At 36.2% G+C, this 12,865-nt stretch overlaps 1 protein-coding gene across 5 annotated transcripts in view; it reads right to left on the bottom strand.

Annotated features, from left to right (window-relative positions):
* Positions 1 to 329: 329 nt before the first annotated feature.
* LOC124544627 (PDZ and LIM domain protein Zasp-like) overlaps positions 330 to 12,865 on the bottom strand; it is a 287,293-nt gene continuing 274,757 nt past the window's right edge. For all 5 annotated transcript variants that reach the window (XM_047123234.1, XM_047123233.1, XM_047123231.1 and 2 more), the window contains 2 exons: positions 11,649 to 11,764; positions 330 to 2,079 (listed from right to left, as the gene is read on the bottom strand). In XM_047123234.1, the coding sequence (XP_046979190.1) occupies positions 2,002 to 2,079; positions 11,649 to 11,764 (194 nt within the window). In that variant the 3' untranslated portion in view covers positions 330 to 2,001. The remainder of the gene's footprint in view (positions 2,080 to 11,648; positions 11,765 to 12,865) is intronic.

The following is a 12,865-nucleotide window of genomic DNA, read 5'->3' on the forward strand; positions in this document are numbered from 1 at the left end:
TAGTAATTGTTTTAGTACACCAAATAATGAAATTGCCAATGAATGATCAAATTATAGAACACTGATCTTTCTATTCTAGAATTCAAATATTCTACTAAGTAGGTAATAAGCATCAATATAAAAACAATGGTGAATTTAAGGTTTATAAATTGCGAGTTTTGAGACAATCTTGAAAAGTAGTACAGCAATCAAAAACAACCATTTCCTATTTGGCTTGTCTGTGGTATTAATTCTTATTTGTGAATCCTGAAGTATCTATAACAAGATTGAGATGAAAGACGGATCCTAAATATCTTTGGATAGGAATGAATACACAATAAATACAGTAATTAGATAATTACTATTTAGAGTTGTATATTTTACCCCATTATGTTGTGGGAGAAATAAACAGGTATGTCAGATATGCATACAGAAATACCTATTACAGTACTTAGCTGAAATGTTTCTCTTAAATGTCACCAACACAGAAACAATAAAGATTTCTTTTCCTGCTCATGAAAGATAAATAATACTTTGCATTGTTCTCTAATTAATTATGAATGGTGTAGTAATAAGGAATGACATATGAACAATGGTTTCAAACATCCCACTTCATTACATGCTTATGTATTTAGGAAAGCAATTTTAAAATGAAATTGATTTTTTTTACAAACAAAGAAACTGGAAAAACATATTTTTACTTATATTCTGTATTTTCTCTTTGGACAGCATTTGTTGAATGCTAACATAAATAAAATCTGCAACAAAACATATTCACATGCAGGATATCACATATAAAAGACCTTAATTGTAGAAGTAGACTATTATTCTAAAAAGACACAAACATTCCTCCTGGAATTGTGTGCCTGATCAGATGCTACATGATGAAAACATAAATTATTGTTGCAAAAAATTTTATGTTTTATCATGTAAACTTATTTTGGCAACTTAGAATTCACGGCTTATTTGATATGAGAATTACTAAGATACAGGGGATTTTATTACAATTTTGATTACCTCACAATGAAATGTTAGTGTTTCAGCAATGATAATAGGAATTACAGCATCTTACTGGCATGGACCATAGTTCTCAACAAAACAAGAAGAGTAATGAATGTTCTGGTATTAATTTAAATGCATCTATAATCTACCAGGTAACTATTTATTATTATTTACACCTGACAGTCAGTACCGCACACAGATGTCTCATACTTTAGAAGAGCAATGCCCATATCTCTCACAAAATATATGTGTACAAAAAGTAACATCTGATGCCTTGTGAAACCACACAACATATTAAAACTTTAAATGATGAATAATTACAGACAAATGCACAAGATACATATCTGTCATATGAGAAAAATCTGTGTACGAGAAAAAGTATTCAAGAGATTGCAGTTTGTCATATTTATGTGTGTGTAATGTTTTAAGTAAGTACATAAATAAGGAAAAGAGAAGGAGAATAAGAAGAAGAAAATAGAAACAATCAGATAAGCAAGATAAAGTGTAGAACTTACATATTAATTTTATCCATTTACAAGCATTCAGTGAACTAGTGTTATTGATTACACACAATTAATATCCAACATTTGCACTTTAGGTAAAAGTGCTGTAGGAACATATATAATGTGACAACAGCACCATTCCTTTTTTTATGTAACAGTTTCTTTTTGCACCATACAATGATACCTGACACTGGAACAGAATCTCTAGCATCCTTCTCCATCTTTCTTTGTCATACTGCATAAAACAATCAACATGAATGACCTCATACACTGAACAATAATTTCTTGAGTAGGAATAGTGTGTACTTTACAGAATGATCTAGAAAGGTGTCTTTTAAATATGACTTTCGGATCAAACTATAGATACAAATGTATGTTGTGCAAATAATCACTGAAACTAAAAAAAATGTTGGCATATTTTATGCAAAAACCTCTCTCATATTGACATATGACTGATAACTGCTTTACACACACGCTGAACAATGTTATACATGTTTATCTGGAACTTAATGGCTAGTTAACGAGCATGTGCTTTGCAGAATGGACGCCCTCCTTTGGCATAGAAGCTCTCTCCCTCCAAGTTCTTCTTACAGTTCTGTAAAACAGTGAAAATGAATGAAAATAGATAATGGAAAAGATAATTTAATTTCGACTGTGCTGATAAGCATAAAGTAAAGCAAACAGCTGCATATTTTCTGATTCAGCATAAACTAAGTGAGTTGGCACAGTGGTAAAGCACTTCTCTCATATTTGGACGGACAGTGCGTGACGAAGCAAGTTCGAATATTTTTACTTCCCCTCTTGTTTTGCCATCTGCCTACTTAAATTCGTTTTTTCACTTTCAACTAATTACCATTAACATACATGAATATAATCTACATTTTCATAAAAGAGAAATGTTGACCCTTAGTTTTAAAGAATATCACACCGGACCTAATTTCGTGCTTAGTTTTATGTATGTAATTGATTTTCTAATTTATTCTGACTATTCCTAGTTAGTATCTTTTGTTATTGGGTGAAATCAGTAATTGTTTCATAATGTAAATCCTATTGTTGATATATAAACAAACATAAGTTCTGTAATAATTGTAAACATTTGGAGGACAAAATGCTAGCAATCTTAAAGGATCTATTTGGCTCTATTCGAAATCATGTTAACAAAGCCAGCCCTTAATTAATTCCAAAGTAATTAACAGTTGCGTCAAAAGTATTGTTTGTGTACTAATATTTGTTAATTTCAAGATTTAAACAAATAATTTGGCGTAACTCTTGCAGTAGAAGAAACTGTTAACCAATTTTTTGGTGTATTCAGTTAATTTAATGAGTTAAGTTTTAATTGGAATTTCTGTAAAATTTAACTTTGAACAATGTGTATTTTCAGTACCAATTATTGTGATCACATATAAAGGCCTGATTTTTGGTCACAGTCAGTCAGTCCACGGCCAAGTTTCAGACGAGAAACCTGTGTTGGTTACAACAACAATGCTTCAAATTAACTGTGGAATAGGTGTTACATCAATAGGCCATGTGTTAAAGCAATGACAGTGACTGTTCAATTTATTTGAAGGACTGTGAACTATGTCGTTATGTTTTTACTGCTGATAGATGTTCAACAGAAAACTATTGCAGCAGTAAGTGGAGATTCACCTGGAAACTATTAATGAGGCATATAGAAAGTTTACACAACAGTACACTGGCCATACATATACAACTGTGTATTATTGGGGGGTTGTGCAAAGTGAAAGTAAACTACGGTAAAATGCAAATATGTACCTGTGAGCTACATCATTTACAGTAGTTGCACATCCAATCCCTACTTTTTCAGCCAGTACGTTGACACCAAAGATAACAAACGAAGAATTAAAAAGCAGGTGCAACTGCTACAAATGATTTAAGTCCTCATCTGACCATCAAAATTTGGGAATTCTTTGATTTTCCTATACTGTTTAAGCCAGACCTGGCAAGGTGAGCATCACAAGCCATCCTCTCAAATGAGTGGTGCCCCCCCCCCCCTCCCCCTCCCAACTCGCACAGTACCATCACAGCACCACTGCAACCTGCAACTCGCTTATTTGTCTCCAGTTGGGTATAGCTCATGTTGTCATTTTGGTTATTACTGTGCCTATTTTCTGTTATGGTTCTTGAGAATGTATAAAAGAATACTGAAAACTGTGTATTCAGTGCGGAATGGGGGAGTAAATATTTTTTGTACACAATCCCAATGAAAATCCCAATGTTTAATATATGGAAAATGCTCAAGTCAAAACAAATACAGTAATCTTGCCCGCTATTTCTCTTTGTTCCATGAAGCATCACATGGGCTTTACTCTTGTGACAAAAATTGCGATTTAATGAATACGTTAAAAAAAGAAATACATTAGTTGCCTGGAGCTTCAAAGATTAACAAAAGTTAAACGGCAACTTATGTAGTATGCTTACAACTAGCAAAAGATCAAAAATGCTTCAATGATGGTGTACTTGTGGTAAAATGTGCAACAGAAATGACAAAAGCATTTGGTTGAATGATGCCAAGGAATGTTTTAAAAAAGCTGTTTTGCATGCAACACTGTAAAAAGTGTAATCCTTTATATGGATCATAACATAAAAAAGAAACCAAATAATTTAATTGCAAACTGCCCATGTTATTAATTTTGTATGGACGAGAGTAGGCTACCGATTCGACAGCATTTCAAATGGTTCAAATGGTTCTGAGCGCTATGGGACTTAACATCTGTGGTCATCAGTCCCCTAGAACTTAGAACTACTTAAACCTAACTAACCTAAGGACATCACACACATCCATGCCCGAGGCAGGATTCGAACCTGCGACCGTAGCAGTCGCGCGGTTCTGGACTTAGCGCCTCGAACCACTAGACCACCGCGGCCGGCGACAGCATTTCACTTAACTTTTCTGTACACAAAGAGTTACATTAGTTCTGTTATTTGAATCAACAGGTCTGCATATTTTTAATGCCATTAAAAAGTGCTCTAACAGAACTGGTGGTTTTAAAAATTTGTAGTGATGGTGCACCACTTATTGTTGGGAGCAAAAATGGCTTTGTTGGTCAGTTAAGGAAAAACTGAATAAATTGTTTAACTTTTCACCGTATTAGTCATCAGGAAGCACTATGTGGGTAAGTGTCAGAATTCTGTCCAGTATGAAAGATGTAATACAAATTACATATATAATAATTTGAATAAATTAATCACTAGCTCATCATCACAGCTTTAAACAGTTTTTGGAAGAAGTTGATTCAGAATATGGAGAAATACTTCTTCAATCTGAAATTAATTTGCTGACTGCAGAAAATTATTAAGACTGTTTTGTTTTCTCCCCCCCCCCCCCCTCCCTCCCCTCCCTCTCCCTCTACTCTACTTGGAGAAGAACTTTCGAATAAATAAGTAAAACTGGATCCTATTAAAAAAAAAAACTGTCATTTTCCAAACTGCTATGAATTGGATTGTACACTCACATTCAAGCAGATATTTGAAATTAATTTTATTCTTTTTGGGTAGGTGGCCAAAAACTTTTATGGCTAAATATCTCATTAATTTCTGTGCAACAGTATGGCCGAGTGACAGATGGTGTAAATTATTTTTCCTTTTAGTATTATATGAAGTGTGATCAAAAAGTGACAGGAATATTTTTTAATTTTGCAGGCTTCATAATCCTATTTTCAAAACTTTCTGGTACACATTTTCCTGATGTAGCTTTGCATTTTCAGCTTTCTTGAATATTTAGTTTATTGTTGTCAGTCGAAAATGTATACATGTTTTCAAGCACTTGGTGAAATTTTCCTGTTGAAAAAGATGGATCAAATAATTTCCACTAAATTTTGCTTAAAAAATGGAATAAAGTGCAACACCACATTCAAAATGTTGACTGTGGCATTTGGTGACTCTGCTATGAGTAAAATAAGAGTTTATGAGTGGTATAAACGTTTCAAAGAGGGTCAAGAAAATGTTGAAGATGACAACTGCCCTCAGCACCCAAGCACATCAATTACTGATGACAATATGGAAGAAGTAAAGAAAATGGTTCTGGAAAATTGCCAGATCACCATCAGGGAGCTTTCTGAGTTTGCTCTAGGTATGATGTTGGAACCAAGGCCCAGCCGTCCCATTGGAAATTGCCTGAAGAGCCAAGATGAAAAAAAATTTGGCAAGTTTGATCACCTGTGAAGGTTCTTCTCACTGTTTTCTCTGGTTACAGTGGGATATTGTTTCACAAGTTCCTGTCTTATTGTTGTATGGTTGATAAGGTTTACTACCTGGAAGTTATGTGCCATTTTCATCAAGCAATCTGAAGAAAATGACCAAAATTGTGGCATAACCATCTGTGGAAATTGCATCACGTTAATGCTCCCGCTCACACTTCAATGCTTGTTTGTGAAATTTTGGCAAAAAACAAAACCATTTTGTTTCCCCAACCACCGTATTCACTGGACGTCGCCCGCTGTGACTTATTTCTATTCCTGAGGCAAAAGAGAACCATGAAATGATATCGTTTTGCCAGCATTGATGATTAAAAACAGGATCACTGAAGGAGCTGAACCCCATAACAATAAGTGAGTTCCAGAAGTGCATTGGAAAAAGTGCTGGCACAGGTGTATTGTATCTGAGGGGGATTACTTTGAAGGGGAGAAAGTTGATATTGATGAATAAATAAAAATACTTGAAGAAAAACGAAAATTCCCATTGCTTTTTGATCGCACTTTGTATATATTACTGTTACTTTTGTTGTCAAACTGTGGAATTGGATCTTCGAGCTTGGAGTGTGGATCAATGGAACTGTGTCACCCGGTTGGATGAATCTCATTTCTTGTTACACCAGATTGATAGTCACACCCAGATATGTCATAATTCAGGTGAATGGCTGCTCAAAACATATACCGTACCATGCTATGAACACAGGCTGGTGGGGCCAGTATCATGCTATGGGGAGCATTCTCCCATGAGCTGCAATAATAACTGGAGGCACCTTGATAACCGTGGTGCAAGTGAACATTATTGCTTACTGCCTGCCCCTTATCTATATCTAACTCTACATCCACACTCTACAAACCACTGTGAAGTACATGGCAGAGAGTACTTCCTATGTACCAGTTGTTATAGCTTCCTTCTGCTTCATTCATGTATGGGGTGTGAGAAGGACTGTGCATGCTGTAATTAGTCAGACACTGCCATCCAAATGGGAGTACTACATAGGTAATTGTAGAGTATTCCTAGATTCATCATTTAAAGTTGGTTCTTGAAACTTTCTAAGTACGCTTTCTTGGGATAGTTTGTGTCTGTCTTGAAGCATCTGCTAGTTCTGTTTCTTCAGCATCTCCATGACACTACCCGATGGATCAAGCAAACTATGAACACCCATGTGACTCTTCTCTGTATATGTTCAACATCTCATGTTAGTCCTATTTGGTACGGAACCTACACACATGAGCAATGGTGTATGTATAGTCAAAATGAAGAAATTTCTATCAGGAGTGTGCTTCTGAATAATTTGTTCTACATAGTTCTCATAGAGGCATTTAGCGATATTTTGCAGTTCTGCCCACAGCAATGTTATTCCGTTTTATTACCCCCTCGTACTATTACTGAAAACAGATTTCAGCATTTTTGCTTTTGTTTTGCTACTCTCAATTTCAGTTCCTGTCTCCTCCTTAAGTGAATGGACACTAACTTTGGTACCAGTAACAGCTTGTAGATATGACCTGCATTTCTTTGGGCTTTGTGAGATGTCCTATGATAATATTCTGCTACAGTAGTCATTGAAGGGTTCATGCATTATCCTCTTGATGGTTAAACATGTTTCATTCAGCATCTCCCCATCTGTAGTTCTGCACTGTGTTGTATACTTATTATGCAGTAATCTGTACTTCTAGAAATTTCTTCATTTTGACTATACATCATGGAGTGTCCCTCCCATCATGAACTGCTCTAATTAGCTACATAGCTATCAAGTGTATGGCCAACTACTCCTCTAGTTGTTCTATATTATTTCTCTCCAGTACTAAATGTTTTGAGTTTATTATTGATATATGGCACTACTGCCTCTTTATCTACTTTGCTGAACATGTAAATTCTTCTACTTGTTTAGTTCTCCTTTGTACTTTGGTAGTTGTTGTTGCTACAACTGCCTCATGACACTTATACCAGTTTTTACATGGATGTCCTCAAAGAGGTAAGGTCTGTTTGTTGCTGTTGGATCTAATATATTTCTATCAGGAGTGTGCTTCTGAATAATTTGTTCTACATAGTTCTCATAGGGGCATTTAGCGATATTTTGCAGAATGTTTTGTCACTACCAACACTTACAAAACTGCAATTTTACCAATTGATTGTTGGATAATTAGTCTCCTCCCATGAGGACAGCATGATTGGGGAACTTAACGTACTAGTGAATTTAGGTTTCCTCTAAAGATTTTTGTTACATCTGGAGATGGTTCCAATGGTCACTAGAATGATCTGATTATAAGTTTGGGTTCATCTTTCATACTGCCTCTTTCTCAAACTCGCATCAGTTTCAGTTTCTATCACTTTAGATGTGAGTTTCTTGTGTACTGCCACAAATACAATACATTCTATTACCATTAGCCTTTACACATACACTTTTATTTCCCTCAAGAATCTCATGGCCATCTATTATGAATTTTAACCAGCTTTCTGTGCCTAGTGTTATGTGAGCTCCACTGCCCTGTGGGAGCAATTCAAACTCTGGTACTTTGTTTCAAATGTTCTGGGAGCTAGTAACAAGGATTTTAATACTCTTGTCTGTAGAGGGCTTTTCTTTGGAGCTTATACTGACACTTCTGGGTCTCTTATGGCTATTGTTATATATACAGGATGAAGAGTCACCTAATATAAACAAGGCCTTGTGTTGCGCCTCCACACTCAGTTAGCTACCTGGCTAGCAGACTGATGCACACCGGCCTATTAGGGGTTGGATCTAAATTTCTCAACCCTATGGTGTAAGTCACTTGACACAGAATCTTTGAAATCTCTGGTTCTATCTTTATATTCAACTAAAACTGAGGGGGCACTGATAATTTCTGTGGACCATTCTGCAACTTTTGAGCTTTGTTGAAACTCAATGAGCAATAATGGTCTTCTAAACCCTCTCTTCCAGTCACTGGAATGATCCAAGTATGACCTTAGAGCCAGATGACATCCATCAATTGTTTCAATCTGCACTACAATTTTCAACTGGTTGGACCCTGTTCCCTCAGTGGCTGTCAGAACAGTCTCTTCAACATTATGAATGAGGCCCCACACATACAAACTGAGAGCATCTGGTGCCATTTTGCTAAGGAGTATCATTATTTCCCATACGTTTGAAATTCTGATGGTTAATAGATATTAATAGATGTGTGCTTCCTCTTGACACAGGAAGCAGCATGTTTTCCAAAAGGAGAAGTGAGTCTCACTGCTCAGTTCTGGTTTCAGTCGAACTTGTTTGTTTGGGGTTGAATAAAGCACTCTAAGTTCTCCCTGGTCCCTGCCTCTCCTGTACATGGCACATAGCCCTACCACTGACACACCATTCATAGTCAAGTGGGTGCACAGTGATAGATCCCACACTTCCTTAGAGGAGACAGGATCCACATGAGAGAATAGTACTTCAAGTACCTTTGGTATCTCTGATACAAAACTCTCAGCAATCGTGCCAACACATACATTTGCTGCAACTTCCATTTCTTTGACAACAGCTAAGAAAATTTCCAACTGCTTATGGATGTCAACTAACTCACTCAGTGTTCCAAAACAGCATCCACAGTGGGGCTGCATTGTGGCTGGTGCAATGTTTTACAGAGTAGTAAACAAATAAAACTACTGTTGAGCATCAGCTCCATGCCCACAAGCCACTGGCCCATGATTTATGGGAATTGCATAGCCTGTGCATAGACATCAGGTGCCACATACCTCTGGAAACCTGCCAAAGATATGTGAAATATGTGTGACACTGAATCACTGCTGCATTGCACACTAAAGATGGACCAACATGCTATTAAGCAGATGGTCAATGACTTTCACCTCATACCTGTCTGTACTAGTCTCCAACCATGCAAATGACACCGCTGCTGTTTGAAAATCATCATCAGATGATCGCCTGAAGATGGCTTGCTAAGAAGCTGAAGTTGGTAAAGATACTGTTTGTGTGATCTGAGGCTGGAATATACAATTATAAATTTGTCATATTTGCACATCCTGGTATTTATTTGTTCCACTATAGGTTTATTTAATTCACATTTTTTTAGTTATTGGGTATTTTCTTTTCTTTGGGGTTATTTTTTAGCATAACACTCCTGCAGTAGATGAAGCATGCTGCTGATTCTGACCATGCATCTGTTAACGAAATGTTTGAATCTGTTCCCACTCAGCTGATGGCCATGGTTTTGATTTGTTTAAACTTTTGGAAGATATTGTTCCAAAAGTCAAGTTTCTTTTGCATTTATTCATCTGCAAATAGAGTGGCATTTGTTTCATGATATGCTTTTTTAATAGATTTTGCTATTTGATCCATAATTATGATGAAAAGAAGTGGGCACGGAGCAGTTCTGTGCTTTTTCTGTTTCTGTTTCAAACCATTCTGATATGCCACTTCTGCTAAGTCTTTACACTTCCCTTGCAGCTTCCATATTTCCTGAGGATATATAAATATTTTTTGTGCCATTGAAAGAAGAGATCTGTGGACATCATTTTGCAACAGGTGAATGAATTTGTGGGTAGCTTACGATAAACAGTTCTGCCAGTGACCTAAAGACCTCTGTGACAATGATTTTTGTCTTGACTCATAGTGGGATTCATTTCACAATATTTACAGAGATTGTCTTCAAGGTAATGTATTTTCAATTAAACTTCTAGTGAGCAGGATCATTTTCATTCTACAGCCTCAAATATAATCCAGAACAGAACACAACAAAAACCTGGAGATGTAATTTACGGTACTGGTCTTTTGGTACATACAGAACCAACAAAACATTTATTACAGTAACATAGTAAACACTTAAGCTTTATTGTTAAATTAAAAATATTTTGACAGTATATGTGAAATATGTTTGCAATCTAAAAGTTTAAGAACATTAATCCTTTGACTGCTGTGGATGAGTTAACTCTTCATGCTCTGCTGTTCCCAGGTTCTAAAGATGTGTTTAGACACAGCTACTATATTTTTCTTAAGGACTATTGAAATGTTTATGCATTCTGTTTCACGATGCACTCACTGCTGTAGGTGAATTACTTCTGTATCTCAGTGAACAAAAAAGTTTCGAATATTTATCATATAATACATGTGCCTCTTTGCATGCTATAATTTGCAAAAACACGTTGTTCCAGTATCTTGAACAGTTTATGAAACATGATGATTGTTACGATAATATGGGGATGGAATTGGGTGCATTATGCATGACCATCTGCCGGATATATATGATGACTGTTATCACAATATCGGCACAGAACTGGGTGCACCGTGCATGACCATCTGCAGATAGAAAAATCAATATCTCAAGAAAAAAATGAGATATCATTCTGCTCTCAATTTTAAATAAAATTTTGATATCTTATCTACATTTCATACACAGTAGCATATGAACTAAAATCAACCATAAGCAAAGTCTACGCAAAGCATTTTTATCTCTGCAAACTCTTTAAGATTTCATGCAATGTTTACTTAATTTGATGCAGTGTAGTAAGCATGATGCATAACAAAAGAAATTGAATTCTTTATCACGTGAAGATATCAGACAGTAAGACATGCAAAGATCATATTTTTTCACCAAATGTTTTTCTTGGAATTGGATGATAAGTATCTCATAGCAGCCGGCTGGTCTATACAAACAAACTGGAAACACTACGCATGACTGTCCACTGGATATAAAAACCAATATTTCAAGAATGAAGTGAGATATTGTCTTGCTTTCAATTTTAAATAAAATTTTGATAGCAGCATTAAGCAAGCAGTACAGTGACAGCAAAGCCGCACTCTGCATGGAAGGCACACAGCACATCTGTAGCAGTCAAAAGGTTAAAACTTCATGTGGATGATTCTGTTAACTAAAGTAAAATTGTTTCATATTAAATGTTAAATGCTATTGGAAACATTGATATTATGTTTTTACTTCTGTATTATTCAACTTAAACAAATGAAAATTTTTGTGTACATACAGTGCAGTTAAAGCACTGGCTGTGGTAATTGTTGTTCAATGCCTCGACCCAGCGGTCTCCAGCTTCAATGGGGAATCCACAAGCAAAACATTTTGTTGTGAACAGTTCATTCCAATCTGGAAAAAAAAATGCATGCTCATTTATTCTCGATAGACAAGAAATAACAGGATTTGTTATGGATTGTTTATATATTTTTTGCTTCCTCTCATAACTTTCTGCAAACAATTACAAACAATACATATAAAGAAATTGGAGAAGTTGATTACTGATACATACAAATATTATTTGTACAAATCGAAGTATCCTACTGCTCGGAAAGAAATATCTTAGTATTATAAAAACAGTTATTGATAAGAAACTCCTTCAAGGCCATTTGAAAACAGCTTTCCCACTTGAATATATGAGGGTTGTCACTATCATTTTTATATTCAATGGGAGCTTATTGTAGATTCAATTCAATTCAATTCATTACCATCCATTTTATCATGTGCATGCAACAGGAATTGTCATATGGAAACAGAGAGAGAGAATGATTTATATTTTTAACAATTATGAGAAATAACATTTTCTTACTTTAAAAGATTCACACAATCAGCTTTCGGCCATTAAGGCCTTTGTCAGCAAGTGCAACTTGCACACACATCTGCATTCTCAGAGAGCTGAAACTACACTGCGAGCAGCAGCACCAGTGCATGATGGGAGTGGCAATTGGGTGGGGGTAGTATGGTGGGAGTGGCGGAGAGTGAAGTGTTGCAGTTTAGACGGAGGGTGGGAGAGAAGGTGCGGAGGGTTGAGGGGGTAAGTAGTGGAAAGGAGAGAAATAAAAATAAAAATAAAAGAAATTAAAAGACTGGGTGTGGCGGTGAAATGACGGCTGTGTAATGCTACAGGCTGTGAAGCAGTCATTGAGATGAGGGGTATCATTTTTGGCAGCGTGTTCAGCTACAGGGTGGTCCACTTGTTTTTTGGCCACAGTTTGTTGATGGCCGTTTATGCGGACAGACAGCTTGTTGGTTGTCATGCCTACATAGAATGCAGCACAATGGTTGCAGCTTAGCTTGTAGATCACATGACTGGTTTCACAGGTAGCCCTGCCTTTGATGTGATAGGTAATGTTAATGGCCGGACTGGAGTAGGTGGTGGTAGGAGGATGTATGGGACAGGTCTTGCATATAAGTCTACTACAGTCATATGAGCCATGAGGTAAGGGATTGGGA

This window comes from Schistocerca americana, chromosome 8 (assembly GCF_021461395.2).
Source record: "Schistocerca americana isolate TAMUIC-IGC-003095 chromosome 8, iqSchAmer2.1, whole genome shotgun sequence".
Classification (NCBI taxonomy): domain Eukaryota; kingdom Metazoa; phylum Arthropoda; class Insecta; order Orthoptera; family Acrididae; genus Schistocerca; species Schistocerca americana.